Raw genomic sequence first — 26,105 nt, 5'->3', positions numbered from 1 at the left:
TCACTATGCTTTTGTTTGCTTATGCTGAGCTAGTACTTGGCAGCTTGTGTAGTAGCTCAGCCATTCTCTAAATTAACAGGTTGTTCTTTGTATTTGAAGTGATTGATGTGATTGAAGTGACTAGCATGTATATGCCTAAATAAATTACTTCGGGGGAGAGAGGGATCCAAATGGAGAAAACTGGATAGGTCCAAAGACAGTTTGTTGTAAGAACCATCGTATGTTGAAGAATGTGGAAAGGACTTAAGTGAGAATAAAATCTCAGACCAGAAAGATGTATGGGAAAGTACAATTTTACTCTCAAATCTTTGCTAATGGAGGTTCAAGGATGTAGATTTAGTTATATTTCTCTGGAGGCAAAAGCCCTGGTGCAGATGCAGACATATTGAGAAAAAAATCAATTGCCAGTACAACAATTTATTTTTCTGTGATAGCAATGTTGGGTCAACCCTTCTGGGCTTTGGCTTCCTAAGCAACTCGAGAGTCTATAGGAAAAGGATCATTTAACTGCTTAAATTCATTTTAATAATATTGCCAAATCATTTGTCTCAAACTTCTTTTTCAAAGGACTTAGAGTCTACATGGGTGTTTTCTTAAGAGCTGGCACTCCTATTTCTGTGAATCAGCAATAGTTCTGAGTCTTTTTGCAGGGCTTCATTATTTGGCATCGTGTTGGCATGACAGGAGAATCCTGTGTCCCATAGAATTTTTAGAGCTCACCTGCTGTTTAAAATCCCCTTGCATGTCAGCATGTGGGAGCAGTAGGTCAGTTGTTTGTTTGTGCTTAACTTACATACTTACAAATACGGTCTAAAAATAAAGGACTGGCCTGACTCTTTACATCTGTATACACACAGTTTTTATTATTTTTTCCGCAAGTGATGCCCTGGACTTAATAAGATAATGGGAGGACCCCGACTCATAGGTCTAAATGAAGCTGCAAAATACTGTTTTACACCCTTGAACTACCTTTTATTTGCACATACCGCTATATCATTGTATGACATTGGCTTTTGAATACACGTGTATTGCATAAAGCTAATACATTGTTCTTGATTTTGCTTTGCAGTACAGAATTGGACAGCTGTACATGATAAGCAAGCATAGCCATGAGCAGAGTGACCGAGGTGAAGGTGTGGAAGTGGTGCAGAATGAACCCTATGAAGACCCAAACCATGGCAATGGTCAGCTAACAGAAAAACGCGTCTATCTCAACAGGCAAGTGCAATAAAACTGTTTCTCTCAGCATGGGCTGTAATAAAAATTTGCAAGGAAGATCCCTTCCAGGCAATAGCCTTCCTGTTTGAAGTAGAATGTGTTCCCGTGAATACATGCCGCTTCCGCAAGAAGAAGGAAGGTGAGATAGATCAGTGGCTTGAAATAGAGGGATTAGTTGTCATTTCTTCTAGAGTATCTTTTCTAAGAGAAAGAATTATAACTTGAAGTTAAGGATGTACTGAAAATCAGAACTTTTGTTTTCTTTTACACTTAACTGTTTGTCATTCTGTTTTCCAAAACTGGGGGGGGAACCAAAAAACTAAAACCCAAAACCAACAAACACCCCACCCCCCAAAAAACCCAAAACCAAACCACTAAAATGATTTAAGGGTTTCTCACCTCATAATAATGTCACAAAGCCAGTATCCCATTTTTGGTGGCAAGAGATTTGCCTCAGCAAAGTTAATTGACATTGTGAATGACCAGGAGGCTTGTACACTGATGACCTTCTGCACCAAAATAATAGGCTTAAAGACATGATGGAAAAATTGCTTTTGTTTCCCCGAAGTTCCATCATTTCTTAAAGTGAAATACATGTCTCTTCCTATGGTGCAATTATACTGCTGAGGATCAATGCCTCAGCCTGAGACTCAAAGGCCAGAGATGTTTAAATATATATATATTTGTGTCCTATGAAATATATTGCTCAATCTGTTCCTGTTTTTACTACTGCTGATCTAATTGAATATCACTGCTTTTCTGAAGTTCTTCTATTCCCCTGTGCCTGCCTGTTTCATTTTTTTAAACTTATGCTCTGCAGCATTTCATAGTGGGCATAGAAACACTATAGCTATTGCTTCTACATTGCAAGTTACTCCTCCACTGCAATCCTGACATATCTAACCTTAACTCAGGCTAAATTGAATCGCCAGTAATGTTGCGCACACACACACGAGTCCAATAATATATGTCTTGCCAACATTTAATATTATTGTGATAGTAACTCTGTTCTCTCGCAGGCTAGATACAGTACTTGGGAAAAATCAATAAATGTGTTTCTGTTGTAGAGCTCCCAGAAGTTGTGGGGGTTTTTTAATGTTTCTGGATATTTCTTTCCTTCATGTTAAAAAGAGATAAGGCTTTAAGCACTGAAGAGCATATTCAGAATTACCACTTTAGGGTAATTCAGAATAATCGCAAGGACTGTGTCCTAGAAAGCATGTACAAGGCATTCTTGGGAAGCATGTAGTTTCTTGTAGTGCAGGCAATGGAACGAAGGATCTCCTACCCAAAGACGGGTACCAACATTGACAAAGGGTATCTGTGTGCCTACAACGACTTGGGAAGTTTACCTAAAGCTATGGTGGATGTTTGAAGTCAGGCTCACTGAGTTTAATGATAATTATGAATACTCCTTGATAATCATCACCAGATTTGCTATTTGAATCTGGTTTTGGTGTCACAATACCACCAGATATTGCAGTACTATTGAAGTTTTGTGGAAAAGATCAGCAGGTTTTCAGGCAACTATGGATTTTGCTGGGAGGCCAGGATCTCTCTGGAAGACTTCACCCAAGGAGACATGCTGCCATACAAGATGTGCTGAAAACTTCTCCTCTGCCTGCCTTCCTTGAGGAACAGGACTCCTTAGACCAGCACAGTTCTCTCCCTCATCTTTTCGTCTTCCAGGGTCCACCGCCCTAATAAACATGCTAGCTTTGCTTCACTTTATTTTGCTCTGGACTGATCTCTCCTGAAGAAAATTGAGCTTATATATTCAGTGATGGTTTCTTGGAAAGATTTGTGCATTATTTTAATTTATCTTTTCTTGCCTGATAAAACTTTAATTCTTGCAGAGGATCTTCTTGCTTACCAATGGTTTCAGCTGGAATGCATTTAAGAAACACTTCCTCCCTATGTGCTGAAAGACTGAACTTCATCTGTGGAAGGAAGAAATTTAAAAAAAAAAAAAAAGTGATGCACAGATACCTGTGCTGCTAAAATAGAAATATTGGATTTTCTTTCTCTGAATGGACCCTTGGAGCAATTAATGTGTGTCAATGACCATAACTTGCTGGAAACTCTGAGTATAATGTGTGTTTTGCTCATAAAATTATGAGCAAAATTGTTTTGGACATGTGCTGTACCGGCAAAGATAAGTAGACAGGCAAATATGTTGAAAACAACAATAACAAAAAATGTGCAAAATGAGCAGCTGTATGTTAACAAATACATTACTAGCAAAATTTTCTAGTGTCAGTGTAAGCCTTAGTTATATTCAGACTTGTTTACTGCTGCTTCTCTCCTGCTGGAGCATTGTTTTCAGAAGCTGAAAGTCTGCATCCTCTGGTATTTATTTTTTAGGCATCAGAGTAAAATTTAGCAGGGGTAAGGGTGGGAGCAGAGAGGTAGTCATAAAAAGACACTGACAGAGGCTGACAAAACAAGATCTGCTACAGTGAAGTCTATTATGCAGTATGTAAAATGCTGCCTAAAAGACTACACAAGAAAGGTTTAAGTAAAGAAAAGAATCTGGTTTTGAGCAATGTCATCAAAGAGCAAAAGTCAGTGCACTTGACTTTGAATCTTTAGATAATGTACTAACATCTGCATTCTGCCTCTGGACAAATACAATATTTATGTGTAGCTAGATCATAGTTAAATAAACCTTAATGATCCAAACTCTGAATTTTCCTCAGAAATTTACAAATATGGAAAGTTAATTTACTTTCTGCACCCAGTTATCTAAACATAACTGTTGCAAACATTTACACTTGGAAAACTGAGGTTTGAAAGCATCTACTTTAGTTCAGTAAAGATCCAGTCTTAGGCTGGGTGATCTGCTTGACACATCGCCAGACTAACACAATTTTAACTGAGTCTCTGAAGTAGAGTGATATTTGTGGTCTCCAAAGGTCTGCCTCCCTTTGAGTGACTAGTACTGCATCTTCGTTACTGGCAGCTTCCGTGATTATAATTGGTGTCATTAAGAAAGGGTTGAAAGATGAATTCTCATGAACTTGCCTTCTTTTTAAAATGTATGTTTGTTTGTCACTTCTTTGGTACCCTGAATGACCAGAGCTCTGGAAATGAGAGGACCAAGATCCATGGTAAAGAAAATGCTCCCACTCTTCCATAGTATTATTTAATTACCCTCTAGCAATCTTTCCATGTGCTGTATCCACATCTTTCATTTCTTACTCTACTGCTGTTGTACCACCGCATTGGTAAGTTCTCTCGACAGATTGAGCTCTGAGCTATGACACCAGTTCCATTAATTCTCTTCACTTTTGTGATTTACTTTTCCCACCAGCAAAATGGGACTAATGCTACGCACCAGCCTCACAGAGGTGTTTTGAGTGATTTGTTAATTTTAATATAAAAGCTTCCTACTCAAGAGTTGGTGTTGGTAGCGTGGGAAAAACTGCGCGCTAGGTGAGTTGAACGTAAGGGTTTGTGTGCCGGCAGAGAACATGGAGGAAGAAGAAATAGTCTCTAAGAAGAAATAATGGGATTGGGATCAAAGTGGACTGAAAGCACATCTTTACTCGTGACCTCTTGTTAGAGAGTGCCTCCCTGTGGTTAAGAACACTGTGACACAGATGCACCTTGCATGGTCTAACCTGCTGAGTTCATCCGTGACCAAAGGTTTGAGGCCGTAAATTCTTGAAATCTGCAACATCAATTTAAATCTGATCGGAGGTTATTACGGTGGCACCGTATTGTTCACTTTGAGAGGGGAGCGAACAGACTTGGTTTCATATATGCTTGTGGAGAAAGCTGAGACAGAATGCATAGTCATGAGATGAAAACACTGTTGTGAAGTCTAGGTATTGCTGTATCCTGTGAAATACCTGTCAAAGTCCGAGCACGTTTTGTAGAAAAGAAGATACTTCCATACTCATAAGTCATAACTTATTCTAATTTTATATTTTCTTTTTATTTCCAGCAAACTGCCTAGCTGGGCTAGAGCAGTTGTTCCCAAAATATTTTATGTTACAGAGAAGGCTTGGAATTATTATCCTTATACAATCACAGGTAAGGAATAAAGCAGAAACGATTACTGACTTGTACTTTTTGGATAGTTTAGCTTATCTTCAGAAGCTCCAAGTTACATATTGAGCCACAGATGCCAAGTTACTTTAACAACTCCTGTTGAACTGCATATATATTTTTCCATCTTATATTGACTGATATCAGGAAATAAAGATTATAGACTATGGATAGGTAAAAACTGGAGTGTTGTATCTATGCAGTTTCTTCCTTGCAAAGAAAACGTCAGGCACTTAGATTCTGTGCTGACTTGTACTTGTATTGTTCCATAGACGTTAGTCAAATATAAATCAGCAGATTATCTGACACAATTTCTTTTTATTATTAATGTATGTTTACTGTAAGGATCTTACATCATTGTTTTATTTCACATTTCTTTTTTTTTCTTTTCCCTCATCATTCTTTTTTTTACAAATGGACAATTGGAAATCAGAATACACAGTAAGTTTTTCTTCCTCTTTTTATTCTAAAAATAGAATAATTATGTGAAATATAGTAGCGGAATCCAAACTGATTCCTTATTAATATAACTAATACATAATGCATTCAACAGTGGAACTTTATTTTAGCTATTTGTTTAAGAAATTTAAGGTTAAATTTGAAGTGTTTCTGTGGAGATCCTATAAATTATTTACCTTTATTTTTTATCACTTCAAAATAATTTGATATATTTTTAGTCACTGACTGTAACAAAGAGAAGCTTCTATAAAACAGGGCAAGGCTTTTAAGGTTCCAGTTATTACGTGGAGACATGAGAACAGATTTTATTTTATTTATTGTTTTATTAACTTATAAAATGCTCATCTCTGGTATAGTATCTGGGAAACTGTACAATCTGTAGACAAAATTAAACATCATCTGGGCACGGTGCCCAGAAAAATCAGCTATTCCCTCTAGCAGAGCTAAAGCAAAATATAGCACATAAATCATGAGAAAAATTGTTTTAAATGTGTTGGCCTCAATAATACACAGTAAGTTTTCAGCAGCCTTTGGGAGATGAGGAGGAGATGGTGAGGAAGTTCCAGGTAAAGGGACCTTTCGGAAACTCCGGCCTTGATTTAGTTTGAACTTCTGCCTGTAGATGAAACATAATCCACTTGTTTTTCTTAACTCTGCAGTGCTCAAAATGTTTGTGCAGTTTTTTCAAAACCAGTAAAGAATACGGAGAGGAAAAAAGATTAATGTGATAAATGTGAAAGAGAAAAAATAAAGGGATTTAAAGGCTCAGATCTGAAAGCTGGAGACTTAGAGTTGAAACTTTGACCAGGTTTGAAAATCCAAAGTACCAGACGGAGCTTTTCAATATGTATTGTAGATACTTATTACATATTCTGCTTTGTTTCATGTTTAAAATTCATTTGATTGTCAGAGGAAACCCAAATATCCCATAATGGGCAGTAGTAATGAGGGGACAGATTCTCAGCTATTTTTGTCAGAAGATATCTTCAGTGGGACCTATCACAGTTTACATTAGTTAAGGGTTTACCCTTTGAGAGCAGGTTTAATCTTAGGCTGGGAAGATGACGTGCTATGTTGCATTGATGTCTGTTACTTACACTCTGTTGTATATTTTTTTTCTTCAACTGAAAGTCACTTGGAATTCTTTAATAGGACTTTTTTTTTTTTCTTTAACTGAAAGAGACAGGTAGGAATGATTAAAGGGGTGGTAGCAGGCAGAAATATATGTCTGAATTTGAAATGCAATACACTATCAAAACCAAACAGCAATGCTGTACTCATGGAATTTGAATCAGGAGGTGATCTTTATCTAATCTGATGAGACAACACCTGGAACACGTTTCGGTGAAGCTATACAGCTAAAGAGATGCTCAGGAGCATCAGCAAAAATGATTGCAGGGTTGAAGAGGTTTGTAAAGAAAAACTAAATGGGTCTACAGATGTAGGACATAGGCAAAACAGTCACTAAGTGACAGTATAACTGCCTGTGGGAGCTGGGGACTAATTACTCACCATGGTGCAAGGAAACAGAACTAGAAACATTGGGATGAGATTAAGGAAACTGGACTTCAGACAGAAATCTAAAATATGTTTTAATGGAGCTGATAGACTATGAAATTATCTTCAAGGGAAATAGAAAAAGTGCCTTTGCCTCAAACTCTTGAATCTAGAATAAAAATATGCCACTGGGAATAATTCCTATCCTTGTCTGGAATCTTTCTCTAAATTTTGATCTTCTATATTCATTAGAGAATTCTGAAAGAAAGAATAAACCCACAGACATTGCCCAAAATATGTAAGATAGCTTGAAAACCCTTTTCTTAAAGATAGTAAATTCCCTCCAAAGGGTCTGTGGGACATCCTAACAATTAAACAGTCTTAAGGTTTTTCAGCTGTAAAATATGAAGGCTGTTGAGAAATTGCATTCAAGCACATACACTAGCATTCAGAGATTCAATGCAGAATAATTTCATCAATCTGGTTTTCCTGTGAAATATTATGGATTTCATAAATACAACCTTCTTAAGGACCTGAAATTAGGACATCTAAGAAAAAAAGCTCAGCAGGCATTGAAAATAATTTCCAGAATATTGTTCTCTGCAATGGTAGTATAAAAAGCCAAGAGTGATCGGATGCATGAAAACAGGAATGGAAATCAGAGTGTCATGATGTTAGTACTCTATAATCTGGGTTCAGTTATGATGGCATCTGCTTTAAGGAATGGTATTTGTTACACAGCAAACCCCTAAATTTGACAGCAAACAGCAGGAGCTGACTGCTTGGTCTACTACCAAGTCTTGACAACCATATTAATAATATGTGAAGCAAATGACACACTTAAGATAATGAGCTTAACAGAACTATTGCACAAGTGGTGCTTTCGTGGTGTGTAATATGTGAAATACTGTAACGTCAGGAGAGCATTTTAAAATGTACGCTACGCTGTTTGTGGAGGAGGGCCTCATTAAAACTGCAATACAAAAGACTTCCTGCCAGGAAGACGAGACACGGGTAATGTCCCAAGAAATGCTGTATCAAAGCTTGAGCTAATCCTAGCGAGCTTCCTGCTGCCATTGAGAGGCAGGAGGAAGTAGAAGAAGTACTTTCGAAGCTGAAGCCAAAGGAAGTCGTCCAGATTTGGGGGTACTACTTAGAGAATAAGATACTCCTATAAAGTCCAAACCCTTGTTTTAGTGGCTGGGGCATTACTTAAGAACTGTAGGTGGGAAAGTCTCTTAAACTTAGAACAGGAGTTGCTTTGGTTTTGATCTTGTAGTAGAAACCTGACAAGATACATTTATAAGTTCATTTAATATTGTGATTAGGTTGATGCTAAGCTCATAAATTTGGGATACTGTATTGGGGATACAGCTGAACGGGAGCCTTACAGAAGTAACTCGCAGGGACTCTGCTCTATGAGCAATTACAGGACTTGGGTACTGGTGAGTGCCACCTGTCAAGCTAAACTTGGTATTGGGGAATGGGTGGTGCTAGCTGCTGGCTTTTAGAAAGAATTCCTTTGCTAGTCACAGGCTGGAACCTTTTTCACTTGGAGGATGGAGGAAAGATGCCTTGCAGCTCTCAACAAACCCTTATGTGCCAGCTTATCACAGCATTTGCAAATATGTCTCTTTAGTGTGAAATATTTATGCTATTCTTAGATATGTGGACAAGAATGACTGAACTCTCAGGAGGCTTTCTTATTTTTCTTTCTGAGGTTGTCCAGCTAGATTAGAAATAATTAACTAGAAGCAAACCTGTCTCTATTGCAAACCAAATGAAAAAGGATTGCATAGAACTAAGTTTCTTTACATGCAGCAGGATAGTGTTAGACAATAAGCAGCACAGAGCAAATATCCATTTGACCTGTTCAAGTGACAGTTGAGATTCTGGACAAGAAGAGAGGAGCCTCAAGCAAACAAATAATCACATCACGAACATACGGTGACTCAACCGTGGTACAAAAAACTCCTGTGATCAAAGTACACTGAAAATGAGCCTAACAAAGTTTAGCTCTCAAGTTGGAGTACAAAGAGGTTAGGAAAAATACAAACAGAAGTTAAGCAAACTCTTCTGACTTTGAAGGTGCAGTTCAGGTGTCTACCAGGGATAATTTCAAATAGTTTTGCTCTCTGATCTGAACAGCTCCAGTGTAGTTAACAATATTTCAATTCTGGGGCTGAAATTTAAAAACAGATGGATAATTTTTTTTATGCATAATCTATGGCCAATTGTTAGTTTCACAATTGTAAGTATATAAAGCAAAATAAAGATTAGAAATAGCATGTTTTACTCTCTGCAAGGAGGAAGAGCATTCTTTCAACCTGCCAGTGTCTCAAATTAACTTAGGAATAGGATATAAATTCAGAATATTTATGAAAAACAGTTATGGAACAGAAAGCAGGAGATGACGATTCCTTTGATATATCACAATGACGCTAATTCTTCTACAGCAAATGACTGAGGCAAATAAAATTATTTTGTCTGGTATGTGTCAAGGCCTCATAGTTGCTAAATGTTCCATTATTGACCTGCTGGTTTCTGATTACTTTTGAGAACAGGCATGTTATGTGCTTCACTTAGTTAGCTGCCAGTTTGCCCATGAAGTAAATTATCTGGAAGGAATGTTTTTGTAATTGTTATTTTTATAATCAGATGACTTGGGAAGGAAAACAAGTTGTTTCAGATAAACATCGCAAGGAATCTGTAGAGTTTTTTTCCTGTGTTCTCTTTATCTGATTACCAGTGCTTGAAAATTGAATGTAACCCATCAGTCTTCAGTGCGCAACTTTTCTCCATCTTGAGCATATGAAGGGTCTGCATCAAAAATGCAACAGAATCTGTATTGCAGGATTAGAGCCTAATACAAAGTTACAACCAAAATTCCTCCCCTCTCACCCCCAACTTAGAAGACAGGCTAACTGGTGCCGTCTCTCTAATAAAACACAGATTTGGTTCCTTTAGAGATTCTAGCAAAAGGAAGGACCTCTGTAGTATTTATAAGAAACAAATAATATATTTTCAGAAAGCTTGCAAACCTGTATTCTCATTTAATAGCTTAATCCCATTGAAACAGAGTAAATCAAACTGCTTGGGAGAATTCCCTTTTTCCACCACTGGCTTATGTAAAGCGATCCAAACCCCTCTCTGATTCATGGGACTGTCATTTTCGCTTGGGCATGCTGCTGCTTACTTCTGTTCTTCCTCAATAAACAGGTTACTGTTCCCATGTGTCAGAGAAGGAGGTCCTAAGGGAAGGCAAAAACCAGAGATAAGCACTGAGTTTCATAGTGGTTGGAGGCAACTTGTTAGTTGACTGTTTCATCTTCAAGTTATTGTATGTAATACAAACAAATAGTGGTTTTCTTCCTGAGCTTGTTTATGAGAGTTTAACTCCCTTGCTTATTTTCAAGCCCTTTTTTTGCATTGTTCCTACTCTTTCCGCTCAACAGCGCTTTTTCTGCTCTTTGCCACCTTCCTGTGCTTATCTTGCTTTCCAAATTCTCCTCCCTCTCATTGAGTCACATCTTCCAAGTTCTGCCATCACCCTGCACCCTGCCCAGCCCTTTCCGTCTATTCTCTTCCGACTTTGTCTTCCTGACTGGTGCTAGTTTGTGTAGTAAGTAACCTGTATCACATAACAGCTCTGGGTGCGCACACGCAGTGCTGTCTGGAGTGTTCTGAAGGTAGTCAATAACGTGGTGGCCATTTTCCAAAAAACTTTGAATGTTCAATTAAAGAAACTATCTTTATTCTTTCTGTAAATAGCTGAGGGAAATACTGTAACTTGAAGTATGCTGTAGAGACATGACTATATTATCTTCACATATCTTCTTGCATATAAACTGTAGAGACATCATCTTGTTTATCCATACCCATGTGTGATTTTGATTTTTCTCCCGCATCCAGATCTCTCTGTTCTGTCCTCGCCATTGTCTGGAGGCATTGGCAATCTCCCATGTTACACCCCTCCTCCCATTCCTTCCATCCTTCTTGTTTATAAATGCCCCCTGTTGCTCCGGGACTGGTGTGTGTGTGTGTGTGTGTGTCTGCCTGTTTTCCCTCCTTGCCCCTTGCTGTGCCGGGCATTCTCTCCTGCCTCAGTAATCTGGGGACCTTCCACTACTCCATAGTCCCCGCTTTTCCTTTGCCTATTAATGAGAAGTAGGGACTCCATTTGTCTTTTCCAGGTTTTTGATCTTCAGTAAAGAAACGCTGTTGTTACCCACTACCTACACAGCGCCCAAAAATTTCAAATTCAAAGGATGTGGTATCTAGAAGTTACCCTACTAAAAAAAAAAAAAAATCTTAATTTTGCTTGGCCAGTCTTACCTCATTGTAGCAGTTACTGTGTTCTTTAGCTCTAGGCTCCATGGAGATTGCTCTGTAAAGGATCCAGTTCCACCTGTGTTGCCAAAATAATGTATATGTGACCATATTAAAAAAAAATCGTCAGTCTGAAAAGCGGTGGGAGATTGGAGAGAACATTTACATGAAATGTCTGCCTCTCCAGGCTTTTACGTTAAGATTTAGGGGGATATGCTTCTGCTGCTTAAAAAAAAAAGTGGGATTAATTTTTACTGTACAGAAATAACTCCCAAGGATTGTGGATTAATATTCACAAGGAGCAGGAGGAGTGAAGTGCAACGATGAGGTTTCTAGCAGTTCTTTGAACATTCTGCAGAAAGAAACCAAATGGAAAATGAAACTAGCTGAAACGGTATTGATGAAATGGCACTCACCCATACAAAGCAGGTTACAGAGGGTAGGGAGACCTTTCCCAGTTACCCTCTGTCCAACGTATTTACTGGCAGCTGTAGTAATTCCTGCAGCCACCTTGGGTGTAATTACCATGCAAAGGTTATTTTTACAGTCCTCTCCATAAAACGATTGTAAAACACCATCTGTGTTTGACTGTCTCTTTAAGACTTTGGCATAGTGTTTTGGCATACTTAGGTTCTACCCTGTTCTTGTAAGTGTTGCTTATTGCTATGGCAACACTAATCAATCATCATGCTAAAAATAGGCCTTTCATTTTTCAAGAGGTTTTCTGTGGTGAATTGAAAATGCAACTGCGGTTTGCGTTTTCCGTATGCTGCTTTCATTTCACTTTATTTTAATCTGGAAATACCCATGCTTATGTGTGGTAATGACTATTACAGACTCCGGTTATTTCATTGGTTACTCTCTTGAGCTTTAAACCTCTCCTGGTTCTTCTAAAAGGGGTGCCAAATATAGAAAGTTTAAAAAAAACCAAACAAAACCCCCAGAATATTCTCCTTATTTGTTTTTGAGTGTCACAGGTGTACCAGATTATAACAAATTTTTAAGGAGTTTATAACACATCTAAAAAAAAAATCAGGAGGTATACTGGACAGTCTGAGACACCTCCTTTGAGAGCTTTACACAAAGAAACCTTATCATTGAAGACACTGGGACTCTGAAGACTTTGTCCTATTCTGTAGAATTTAAGTCTAATTTCAAGTTAAACATTCAATTTGCCACTAGTTTTTTTTCAAAGAGGAACCTTGCAAGCTGTAGAGATAGCGAAATGGAAAATTGGGAACAGTGCCCCGTGCATTCCTGTGTGTGCTCAGTGCATCGATCGGCTGCCAGGTTTGTGTTGGAAGAACACACGCCCTGGGGGAGGCCGAGCAGAAAGGGAGTGGTGCTTTGGGGAAAGAAAAAATCTACTAAAAGATTTATTACCTACCATTCACTCCCAAGTTTGATTCTGACTGTTGCATAACACTTTTAATCCCCGGCTAAGTAAATACGCAGCCACTTAAGAAGGGGGAAAAAACCAACAACTTTTTGCATGATGAATAATAAAGTCTTTTGAACGATGCATAAACAGTTTTCTGGTTCTGCCAGAGCCCTCTGCCAATTAGTCAGAGTGCAGCTGATGAATCATGAGACACATTCTGTGAAACGTTCAAAAATTTGGACCCTGCTAAGTGTTCCTGAAAGCCAGTGAGACCCCCCACAGCTGCTAAACCAGTGGCTGCCAGTCAGTTGAGTTTCCGAGAGATGTATTTGCAATGGAGTGCTTTTTGGTGAATTTTAGTTTTCCTTTGGGGTAAATTCAGGTTACCATTTATAATCTCAAATTAGACTGTTATAGCCCTCGCCTTTGTACTAAATACACAGGGAGGTTGACTTTTGATAGCCTTGTGCAGAAAATGACTTTCTGCTCTCTAATGAGGTGGCTTGAGGTAAATGGCACTTACAATTCTTCTTCTATAATACTCTGAAGATCCTTAGTCTTTTCTTAATGTTTCTTTTTTGAAATACCAGACTAGAAGATCTCTTTTTTTTTTAATTAGAGTTTAGATTCTGGGTCACAGGAAAGAACAACTAGATTCAAGCAGTGGCTTGCTGAGCTGCTACAGGCAGCCTCATGCAGCCTTAGGTTCAATATATGAAATGGCTGCATTTTGAAGTATTGTGATCTGACTCATTGCTGGTAAACTCTAGACAGTGGTTGAAAATAGTAGATTTTTTTTGATAGCAAGGTAGAACAGAAATCTGGAATTTGGCTTTATTCAAAATTTCCTCTGAAACTGTAGCCATGCTTCATATCAACAGCAGAAAGGTTTTTCGTATTTTGCATTTTTATCCTCCACTGTACCTGAAACTGTGACCTAAAAGCAACAAAGAAAAGTGTGTTTGAGTATTGAAAAATGTACTCAATCCAACAACTCCTGAATTTCTGTAGTTAGATCATAAGCAAAGATGCTTTGATCAGAACCAGGGATGAGGAACTGTTTTGGTAAGGGTGTTAGCTTTGTATTGGCTATGAAAGATGCTATACTGAAGTTCCTTCTGTCAATGGAGTTTTCTGACAATGGGATCATGAAAGCAGCACCAGGCGCTGTGGTGGATCCTGCTGCTGCTGCTTAAAAGAGCTGAGAACACTGCACTGGCCAGAGCCATGAAGGTCAGCATAGTCAAAGCAATTTCCATAGCCACCGAGGTTTCCGACAAACCACTAGACTCAGACTGTATAACTTAAAAGTTTGCGAACTCACAAAGCTCTGACCCAGATACTCAATCTGCTCAAGCATTATAGTCTTGATGACCCTTCCACTAGTAATAGATCATTGATGTCATTCTGTTTTCTGGTTTTATCAATTACTAGATCTTATTTAGGGAGTGTTGATTTTATTTAATTGTGTAGCAAAGAAATTAAAATTTTGGTCCTCAAATCAAGAGGGTAGATACTTAACATACGCTAACATGTAAGTAAAACGTGGCCTAGAGCAGTAACCTTGAAATCCCCCCTTGATCAGGGGGATGGAACATCTCTCCTATGAAGAAAGGCTGAGAGAGTTGGGGTTGTTCAGCCTAGAGAAGAGAAGGCTCTAGGGAGACCTTATTGCAGCCTGTCAGTACTTAAAGGGGGCTGATAAGAAAGATGGGGACAAACTTTTTAGCAGGGCCTGTTGCGACAGGACAAGGGGGAATGGCTTTAAACTAAAGGGGGGTAGATTTAGACTAGATATAAGGAAGACATTTTTTATGCTGAAGGTGGTGAGACACTGGCCCAGGTTGCCCAGAGAGGTGGTGGATGCCCCGTCCCTGGAAACATTCAAGGTCAGGTTGGACGGGGCTCTGAGCAACCTGGTCTAGTTGAAGATGTCCCTGCCCAGGGCAGGGGGGTTGGACTAGATGATCTTTAGAGGTCCCTTCCAACCCAAACTATTCCATGATTCTATAAATATGCAGACACGATGCTAATAAACTGTGTTTTCCTAATAACTGTTCTAAACAATTAGTGTATCGTAGATAGTATGGCATAATCTCTACCATTTTTAGTGAGAATGTTTCTAAAAGCTGTTATTCAGACCCTGAGCATTGAGCCCTCAGTAGCGCAGTACCAGTTACTGCATTCAGTGAGCAGTACTAGTAACTGCTGATAAAACAAAATATTCATTGGCAGCCTCCTCTCATTTCCTCAAGGATGCCTTCCCACGGGATGCCCATATGCAGAGGTCTAGGTTGTTGTCAGCAAGAGCTCTGTACGCCTGGACTGTGACCCTGGTAGTTATGCATCTTCGTAAAATACAAGGCTGCCACATACTAAACTTTTGAGATCGATAACCCGTGTTTTTACCACCCTAGCACCAATGTAGTTATTTTCCAAATGCTCTAAAAACTATGCAGTAGATGATGTCTGTCATTAGGTTATACATTTTTTTAAAATCTGCTTTTCATAATCCACCTCCAGTAGTAATTTACTTTTCAACCCTCCATGTTCTTCTGCAAACACAGAACAACTAGAATGTTGGTTTATGCCGTTTGAATACAAATCCTCTGAGCAACATCAAACATTGTTTTAGGACGTGCTGGCACCCCTGTGTCTCCTGGGTCATTCCCTATCTTTTCAAACATCACATCTATAACTTTTCTTACTCTAGGAACATTTGATCATAGAATTCTTTTAAGCAACCTCTTTTATTCATCTCTTCTTCCAGCTAACATTAATATCGTTCAAGGATGTGCATTCCACCTTTTGGTTAATTTTGGAGATACAAATTAGAACCTTATGACAAACCTTGGTTTTTCTTTTTTTTCATCTTCTTTCCCTGTAGTGCCCCACTGTTTGCGAAGGCTTTTGTTTGCAGATGCCTTTGGATGCCTGCCAGAATAGGAGCAACATACTGAGATACGTGGTGAAACCTCAGTTGTGAGAGTATCTGGATTTTTTGGGGTGTTAATTTGTGTTACAAGACCCCCAGTTCTGACAGACTGCTTATAAATATTGTGTATTTTCAGCTGGCACTTCCTAAGATGTATACATAGGAAACGTTTAATTGCCTGCGAAATATGGGTAATAGGAGCTAGCAGCTCTGTCGCTGAACTCGCCCCATCCTGCATGCCACATACTGCTGATTTTTTTTTTTTTTTTTACTTTTTTCCCTCCCACGTATTCACTCAATGAACAAGTTGCATAGCTGAGAGCTAGTCGCAGTTCAGATTGGATTGAAACTCATAAATGTGCTACTCCACAGAGATCTTTAATAAAAGGCAAAACATTTATAGGATCTGAAGAGAAGCCCGGGCGGTCTGGGCATCTGCAGCACCAACATGTTACATCAGAGTATTTCATTATGTTAATGGGAAGACAGTTTGACCAGAAGCCTTCCACGGCACCAGAACCTTATTCTGGCAAAATTCTCTCGCTGTTTTTTTCAACATGGATTTATTCTAGATGTGCTCATTGAATACTAGATATCCTGCGGTCAGAAGAAGATTGAACAATGACCTGTTGGTGATATCCGTGGAATCAGGAATATACTTTCTGCAGTCTCAAAGGAGCTGGCTTCTCATTTCAATTTTGTTGCCTTCTAAATGACCTCTTTTCTTAGTCATCAGCCTCTCCCTTAGAAGAACTCCCCAAATTTTGTCAAGTCCAAACTTGGACCAACAGCAGTGTGAACACTGAGGCATCATAATGTCCTCATTGTATAATCTGTATGCAACGCACACAAAATAGTCATAGTCTTTACAAAGACACTTTGCCGTAGGGTATTAGTGATGCATCAGACAAGGAACTGGCACTTCGGTTTCACTGGCAGTTAATGCAAGAAAAGACTTGATAACTAATAGTAAAGATGCTGAACTAGTATCCTTCAGAGTTTTTTTAGACATCTACTCTATCTGCCTATCTGAAAAGTTGATTTGAAAGAACTGTGAAATGCTAAAGAAAAGATATTTGAAATTTTTTTCCACTGGAATTATGTTGCCTAGTATTACAAATTCTAGTCTTGATAAGCCAACTAAGTTAAGCCATCCTCAGAAAAATAAATTTATTCCCATGTAAAAGATAGTATTTCTATCTTTAATAGAAAAACATTTGTGCATTCTTAATTTTCTTGCGTTATTATCTAAAGATTGCTTTTGGTTTAGTGTAAAGGAATTTCCACAGCAGCTCATAATCCATCTTAATTTCATTAATCGGAAATTATGCTAAAATTCATTTCTCACTGAAAATTAAAAAAAGCCCTTACATGTCAGAGCATTGTTGTCTATTTGGTTAGCACCTGCAGCTAGTGAAGCGTCCTTGGATTATTTTATATGGGGGACAGACTAATCTATGATGATGAATATCTAGTTGTTCTTGAGATCTTAGTGAACTCAATTTGTAACAAGACAAAAAAAACCCACGAACATTTGTACTCTTATGTACAGCGAGCAGGAAAACTATTGTATCTGGTTATTCCAGAGTACTTATACTAACTTACTTACAGCTTCGTTACAGTATTCAGCTTTTAGACAGAATCTCTACGTTCCTCCAGAACCATAAAAACCTCTGCTCTTATGTTCTGCGTACATTTACCCTTTTTCTTGAAGTAATCTGAAAAAAATAAGAAAGCTGATACCAAACAGGACGTACTGACTCTGTCAGCCGATGAAGCAAGGCATGTTTTTTATGTCAAACATATTTTTCTTTTGTTGCAGTGTTCATTTTTGCCTAAATTCTCCATTCATATAGAGACAAAATACGAGGACAACAAAGGAAGCAACGACACTGTAAGTATGACGGCTTTTGCAGAATTTTATTTCATCCTTTTCGTTAGCCATGTTCTGTAGCCGGGGGTTGTAGGTCCTTCAGTCTGGGAAAAAGGCCTAACCAGGCTTGTGTCTCTGCACCTGCCGGGGTATCCTGTCCACCAGCAGCTTGCCCGCCTGCAGAGTAGTTACCTCTACGGCACCGTGAGATGAAAGATCCGTGTACACAACTTCCCTTCTCCATCTGACATTCTGCTTGTTGCTTCTCCGAACACAACATAACTTACCTATGTGAATTTAGTCCCGATGAACGTTTATGGAGAGTAAAGAAAAGATTACCCTTTTTTTTCGGTGTAATTGCGTTCCACTTTATCTGTTTCAGAGTATTCTCTCTGAGTAAAGGGGGTTGAATTCAAAGGAGCTGTTAGGAAGAGCAAACAGGAAACTAAACAATGGTCAGAGATGAGAGATCTCAGTAAACAACTTCCAGGGAACAATGGCTGGACTACTGAGGTGACGCTTTTGGCAATCACTTACCAAAAGTTCCAAAGTTCTCAGAGCTTAGAGATGAAAAGGATAATTAACTCTGCAAAATCCTGGCTAGAGGAAGGGTGGGAGCGAGTAGCCAGCAGCTGCTGATCGGGAGATGCTCGGGAGTAGAAGGCAGGAGGTCAGTCAGACTTTGCCCTGACGGGGAGCAAAGCAGAGTCATACAACTTGCAAGAAAAGAATAACGTTCGATAAAGCCCGGCATGTAAAGTTTCAACCCGTGGATGAATACACAAATATGTTTTGATATGCTTCATTTTGGTATGATTTAAACAGCAATTTGTTGCAGACTTACGGGAAGAAGTTTCGTACAGGTGTGAAATACAGGTTAAAATGTCTGGAAAACTGATCTATAATACAGAGACCTAAGGAAGGAGCGTTTAAACTCATTCTTGAGAAAGAAGAAGGCAGTAAAGCAGATTTTAAGGGGTGTGAGACACGGAGCCTTTCAGTTTCCAGGGGTGTCCCTCTGGCAGCCTTACAAAGGTTAAAGTGTTCTGTTCTCCAGATGGGAGGTACGTTTCCCGAACCGCCTTGGGCCTGCGTGTTAATAAGGCTGACAGCTGTTGCACTGCGTATGGCAGAATAATTACATGTAAAAGAAGGTATAATATTGAATAATGTTTTTGGCATACAGACACTTTCCCAACGGGAACATGACAGAGATCATGTATTAGCCACCAGATACCAACAGCTTTCAGTCACTGCTAGTCTAAGCCAGATCCAGATCAGCGAGAGAGGAAAGAAAGGAAGTGCATTACATTACGTTACCGACTATATGAGCATTATGTAATTTATGCACTTTTTTAATGTTCACTTCTGCTTTTTGGCAGCACTTTAATTCAGAGCAAGCCCACACCTCTGGTTTCGGGAGGGTGCAGACTAGTTTTCTGGTACATCACAATGTCAGCAGTGAGAAGACACGTTCTGTACCGATGCCTAACAGAGGAAGAACTGAAGCTACTTAATCAGTGAATTTTCAGTTTTTCTCCCCGTGTCAGCTTTGTGGCTAAAATACTATGAATCAAGCCCAGAATAGTACCCAACCAGTGAGTTTAAGATGAAAGTAACGCAGAGGTAGGATACTCAGATGATGTAAATCAAAGAATCTCTACTCTGCTTGAATCCAGCTCTTCAAATGTAATTTTTACCAGAGTGTCAGTGGGGTGGTAATATATTACCTTTATACTGAGGTACCCGAGTCACAGACTGGTTAAGTATTTACCAAGATTAACAGATTTAATTGACCCTTACTTGAATTGAGGAGGAGAAAGAGAAGCTGAATTCGAGGGCTGCATTCCAGCCCTAATTTCCATGACTTTGTAATTCAGAGGGCTATGCTATTCGCTAGTGTGAACACAATAAATCAGTGGAAGATCTACATTTTTTTGCTGTTGATTCAGTGACATTGATCTGGTGACAGAGATGTGTCTGGTACAGCACTGAAATGCTGGAAGGTTAGTAAATACGGAGAGAGCTCACTGAGCCTGTGGAGAGACTTCTCTCTCCACAGAGAGAAACACCTCAGAACTAGGACTAAGAGTCGAACTTGTTTCTGTTACTCAATGGATAGGCTTAAACATCACTTAAGAAAATGTGAAGTGTATTTCTCCTTTGTATCAGACAAGTTTAGATTAAATTTTACTACATTTGCCCAGTCAGAAAACAACAGGAAACATAGCATCCATTTCTATAGATTTCTGTAGGTACACTATATTTTTCTTCATTGCAATTATCAACCTTGGCTGATGAAGAAATAATTAATCCAAAAAATACTTCTGTGAATTTTGCAGTCGTAATGCAAAATATATTGAATGAATACTAATATTGCAGTGATGAGGGTAATAATGCATGTCTGATTTTAACTCGGCTATGTCTAGATATATTTTTTGAGACCATACAGGTTTTTTGAAATCTCTGAACTCTGATCTATTCTTCATTTCCATGCTATCTAATAAAGTAGATGTTGATTGTAAAAAGCAATAATTAGATATAAGGATACTAAAGCTAATTCCATTGATTAGTGGAAGAAAGCAATATAAATGCTCTCGGGTTCCTGTTGTCATTTAGCAGGCTAGTATATTATTAGAATTATTTTCTTTAACATGTTGCATTGCCTGGTAAAATTCCACCTAACTACCGCACTATATCTTGATGCAAAAGTCGTCCTGATTTGTCTTCCCAATTGTCATGATAGAAGAAACTAGTGAAAGATAACGGTATCTGTTGTGGAACTTGACTTTTCTATGTCTAAGACTCTGTCATCATTTTAACCTATTTTAAATGTGCTTAGAGCACTATATCACTTAGTTTCTGATTTTTCCAAGTTATTTATTACTTTTAATATTGTATTTTTCCTTGCATTCTGTTGTAAATAAACTACCAACAATTATTCTTTACAATTGTGGCTATTTTCTTTTACTAGGTCTCCTCTAGCAAGGAACATATCCATTAACATTTCTGCCCCCAGCTCTGCAAGTCACTTCCTCAAAATTAAAAAGCACAAAGAATTGGCTTTGTAAGGAAAATTTAAACCACTTACAACATCTACTAGGTTTTGTTCTGCCTCAGCTTTTCAAAGATTTGATCAGGGCAGGTGCCCGTCAGTCTGGTGTCAGCCCATGCTTAAAGCACGGTTGTCCCATCTGTTGAAGTTTGCACTTGATTTGCACAAATATAAACATTGCCAGAAAGAACAATGGACCATAAAACCCCCTTTATTTAGATAAAACACTAATGAAGCTTGTGTAGATGGCAGTAGTGCAGTGCCATAAATCCATCCAGTTGTGATTTCTAGTGCTACAGCGCAGCTGATTTTGCTGTATTGCATCTAGATGTTCGCATGGCAACTCTCTTGTTAGAAAAACAGAGTCAGTGTTGGATGAACGTGTTAGTACATCAAACATTGTCACTGCTACCTTGCAGCTTTATAGCTTCACTAATAGTGTTAGAAACTAGAGCAATGAGTCTGGCCGTTCAGTCTTTCCTCTTACAGGTCTTTTAAAAAGTAGACTTCTTAGTTTAAAGAGAAATGTTATTTTTATTTTACTTTTATTTTAAATTACAAAATGTAAATGACACTGTAGGTGGTATCTGTAGAGTACGTGAAAATACTGCTTCCCTACTGCCTCTTTAGCTGCTTGCATAAGTCAAGGTTGCAGTGGGAACTGGGGGGAAGAGGGGAGTGCAGGTGCCTGCAACAGGCAGCTTCAGTGAACACAGACAAGCTATAAAAGTGCATGTTAACCACTCAGTGCACACTTTTTTCCCCGTAAGAAAAATTAGCAATTGGGGAATTTGCATACGGATCCACAAAGTCTGTGTTTTCAATATTAAAACCGTAAGTTAAATACAAGAGAATTCTTAAGGTTATCTAATTAATGAAGCGGTCAGAAATCACAGGCAGGGGTGGTATAAGTTACTGCTTGTTTGTGAATAAATGATTAGTCTGTGGTTTTCATGGACAGACTTTGTTAACCTTTCTCTATTTGGGCAGATACTGTTTTCTTTTAACAGTCTATTGATTGGTCACTATTTATGTCACATAAGGCTAATTTTATTCTAAAGGGTGTATGCCTCTCCCTTTTCTCCCATCTCTATTCTTACTATTTCAGTGTACACTACAGACATACATTTTGTTTATTTTTAATTTTAGTGGGGAATGCACCAACTTAGGCTTTCTGTTGATTACGAAGGATCCACCGCATGGCTCTAGTGGCTGCTGTAATCAACGCACGATGATCTCGCGCACTGCGGCACCCTGTCTGTTCTTGCATGTCACAGTCTAGTCCTGGTGAAAATTTCTAAAAAGCCATCTGTAGCTGAAGGTAGAGCAGGGGCGAAGTGAGGGCAGACGCTGTTCGAGCAAAGCACTGAGTCACAGAGACATTTCAATTTTCCTATTTGTTGCAGAAGGATCGTTATGTTTGACTGGGTTTTGTTGGTTTGGTTTGGTTTCATAGTCACAGAATTAATTTCTGCTGATACTTGGGCAGTGAATTTTTACCATCTGATAGTGTCTGGAGAAAGTAAAAAAGCACAGCTTGTAAAAATAACCCAATAGTTGTCAATAACGGAAATTCACTGTATGTAAAACTTCAGTGCCTTGCTCTTTGTAGCGTAACATTTTGCTCTGGAAAACTCAATGACTGGCTCTTGATTATTAAAGAATAACATGCAAGATCTTAAAATAGCATAGTCTTTCTTTTTGTTAAGGGGCCGTGATATTTATTAGCAAGAATAACATTATTCTTAAGACTAATGAAGGTGTGGAGTAAAGATTTTGAGGTAGAGTTATATTTCAGGATGACAAAGTATGGGTATCATTGGGAACGTTTTTGTAAGTATATGTCTCAGTAATAGTGATAAAGTCATCCGAGCTACAGCACTAATTCTTTGTCAATCAAGAGAAAAATATATTATCAATGTGTTTCTTGCCTTTCAAAGATAATAGTGTTGAAAATGCGCGTCTCGGAATGGCCATTTGCCAAATGAAAACAAGAGGCAGTTCTGTATTCCACAGAGTTATAAATTAACACCAGTGTCATTTGACACATTAATAGCTTGAGCACGCTAAAACCAGCCAGCTAAGAGCAGATATTTTTTGATATGCAACCTATGTAAATTGCAGTGCCATCATTTAAAGTTAGAAAATCCTTTCCTGGCAGTGAGTTCTAATTCTGCAGCCCTACAAGTGACCGAGGATGCAGCATTGGGTCATTCGTCATGCTTCATCCTTAGTGTGCATTTCTGAAGTGTGGGCTGTGAATCATTTGACTGAAGTAAAATAAATTTTAGGTATGGCCAACGAAGAAGAAAAGCCATTTCTAGTTTCGCTCTTTTTAGGATGGTTTTTTCCCCTATTTTTTGTCTCCTATCTTAGTAACATGAAACTAGGTTGTAACAAACTTCAATATAGCACATGTAAATTAAATGTAAATTCACTATTTAAGGAAACTGCCATGAAACACCAATTTCAGCTGAAATGGATTCGGCTGTGCCCTGGCTTAGCCTCACTGCACTACAGGATATCGTTCTGTAAATTGTCTAAAGGATTGCTAGGCATCACTGCAAAGTATGTCAAAATCAAAGCTAGGGTCACTTTTAGGGATGATTTTATTTGCACCTGGGCTTTTTCTGTATGATGGTATCGAGCATCTGTTTGTCTCCTGTATAACTTGCAATGGACTATCTCGATTTTGTGAAGCTTTCCCCCCTCTAATAAGTCTCAAAAAATACAGGCGAACAAGTGGAGAGGTTAGCCTAAAATTCCTTCTGTGTGAAGAGCTCTCTTTTTGTTGAACCGAGCTACAAATAGCATGTCCCAAGCACATACGGCTATCGCAGAACATAAGATAAGGCCGATACTGACAGAGAGTGTGAACAAGTAATATGGTTGTGCCTCTACTTTTTGATTTTTCTAAATGAACTACTGAAGTTAACTAGTAAATCTAGCACTTGAAATAGATGTGACTTTAAAAAAACTAATCCCAGTGAATATTATTGATAGTGTATTATGGTCTGGGAAGCATAGCTACTTTGACATAATTACATAAAAATACGTTTCTCCGTTCAGAAAGTACAAAGCTAAATGAGATATTTCACAAGAGATGGAATAATTGAGGAGTCGTGACATGGAGATAAAAAGGAGGAGGGAGCAAGGCTGCTGATAAATATGTAACTGCCTCTGTGAGTTCCACTCTGCGGCAGACAGTGATATTCCCCTGCTGTTCAGTGAGCCAAATTTACTGCTCTCGGGGAGAGATTCGATCTTTTTCCACAGAAGAATTGCTCCCAATTATGTGTGTCCACATAAATAGTTTTAGCCGGTGAACAGGTTGAAATTGGTCATTTCCTGTCATCTTTGCCCCAGTAAATCTCAAAAGCAAATTAACAGACTTTGGGGGTAACTGAGGTTGGAACATGACTTACGGAAAAGTTACACGCTGAATAAAACTCCATAGATGAAGTTCTGAGTAGATGGTGTTTTATTTCAGGCCAAATTTGCCTTCAGAAAACTGAGAGTTAAAGTGGACCAGATGACACAACCTGCGAAAGGATGCTGTAATAATAAATTGGAGACGAGCCAGTAGTTCTGACGATGGCAATCTAAGGAGATTAGAATTTCAAGTTGGAGAGAAGGTTTTGTGCCGGATTTTCCCTTTATTAATAGAAAAAAAAAAAGAAAAAGCTTATTCTTGTAGTCCTTGCTGCAGTTATACCTCTAACTTTCACATACTATGAAATATAGATTTAAACCGTCCTACAAATGATGGCTACGTATGTATTCTACTCGCAGAAAGCGCTCGTCATCATACAAATTGCTCAATACCTGCAAGTTGCATAGTTAGACTACATTTCAGGGATGAGAGGAAATGCAGAGAAAATCCAAAAGCTTCACTAAAATATTAATATTTGAATTAAAAAAGGAGCATATACTTTGCATATATGCATCTAAGCTCAGGGGCTCTTCTAGCTGCATACTGTATTTTTTCCATTTTCTTGAAGCTCAGTGACAATGAATCAATATAATAGTGAGAAAGGCAGAGATAAATATAATTTAATTTCAAATTCTAATGTTTAAAGATATTTTTGTCATGCCGTTCACGTCATAGCCTACCTATCCCACTAAGATGTCATCTTGTGATGTCCAGCTACTGCAAAGTCAAGATTTAAGTTTGTTGGGATGCCTGTTGGCTTTGTTGGCAGGGCGGGGAAAACGGGGAGGCAGAGAGGGAAGAACAACGCTTTCAGGCATAGATATTGACTCAAAGAAGGATTTAATAGAAGAGGAAATTTGATTTATAGTAGAAATTCTCATCTCAATAAATTACATTTACGCGTTGTATATTGAACAATGTAGTCATTGTGGCTTAAGTTTGTAGGTGGGCACAGGTGCCTGATTACTTAGCACATAGGATCATAATCATGTTTGCTACCATATTACCTGCCTGTAATTAATTTAGGAGTGCTCTCCTTTTTTGGAAAAAACCCTTTTAGCTCTTATCTGTTTCATTTCTCTGCGCTAGCTGCATTTCTCAGCAATGGCTGACTATCTGGATCTAACATAACAAGTAAGAAAAGCATAGAGATCTCTCACCTAAAGCCTCACGAGGGATGGAAGAAATAGCTTCCAGAAAAAACCACACCCATTTTCAAACTTGTTTGTTTACAGTATTGAATTTTCTATATAGGTTTCCTTATCACTTTTGTCTCTAGCAACTTGACTTTATTTCTAAGTCGACCTGTTATTTAACTGTTTCCACAGGAAATTTTATGTCCTGTACGTATTAGTGTTTAAAATGTGATTTACCTGCCTTATTACAGCCTTCTGACCCCAAACCCCTTCCACGCAGGCTGGTAGAAAAAACATTTTGCAGTAAAGACAGAGAAGAACAACTTTCCAGCTGGTAGTCCCTCGAATACCTTCTTTGCTTGTGATGATAGAAAAAAAAAAAACCATCACAAGAGTGAATCGTGTATTACGGAACGCAGCCAAGCCAAACAGGCAGAGATTTGACCCTCGGAGTCCTGGCAGTGCAGATGAGCGAGGAGTTTGCCAGTGTGAATGTCATCAATGGATTCAGCTGGGTCTGGCTGTATACTACTTATATCCAAACCAGGTCAGCTGTGGTGATTGGCCATAAAGGTTAAATTTTGGATTAGCTACATCTGAATGAGGCTGAAGCCAGCAACTTAGTCTGAAGGTAGAAGAAAAAGCAGCAAAATGGGAAAGGAGCTTGTAGAATAAAAGATACTCAATTTGTTGTTGACTTACCATCGTTTCATAACCTGACTTTCTGTTCTGGCTT

At 38.6% G+C, this 26,105-nt stretch overlaps 1 protein-coding gene across 2 annotated transcripts in view; it reads left to right on the top strand.

Annotated features, from left to right (window-relative positions):
* PITPNC1 (phosphatidylinositol transfer protein cytoplasmic 1) overlaps positions 1 to 26,105 on the top strand; it is a 91,235-nt gene that overhangs the window by 40,975 nt on the left and 24,155 nt on the right. The window contains exons 2-5 of one of the 2 annotated variants that reach the window (XM_076354193.1): positions 1,070 to 1,218; positions 5,168 to 5,256; positions 5,705 to 5,712; positions 17,695 to 17,766. In XM_076354193.1, the coding sequence (XP_076210308.1) occupies positions 1,070 to 1,218; positions 5,168 to 5,256; positions 5,705 to 5,712; positions 17,695 to 17,766 (318 nt within the window). Of the gene's footprint in view, positions 1 to 1,069; positions 1,219 to 5,167; positions 5,257 to 5,704; positions 5,713 to 17,694; positions 17,767 to 26,105 lie in introns of those variants that run through there. The other variant, XM_076354192.1, reaches the window with a different exon arrangement.

This window comes from Aptenodytes patagonicus, chromosome 16 (genome assembly GCF_965638725.1).
Source record: "Aptenodytes patagonicus chromosome 16, bAptPat1.pri.cur, whole genome shotgun sequence".
In the NCBI taxonomy this organism is placed as follows: Eukaryota; Metazoa; Chordata; class Aves; order Sphenisciformes; family Spheniscidae; genus Aptenodytes; species Aptenodytes patagonicus.
Note: the sequence above shows the minus strand (reverse complement) of the source record. Positions and strands in the feature narration are given on the sequence as shown.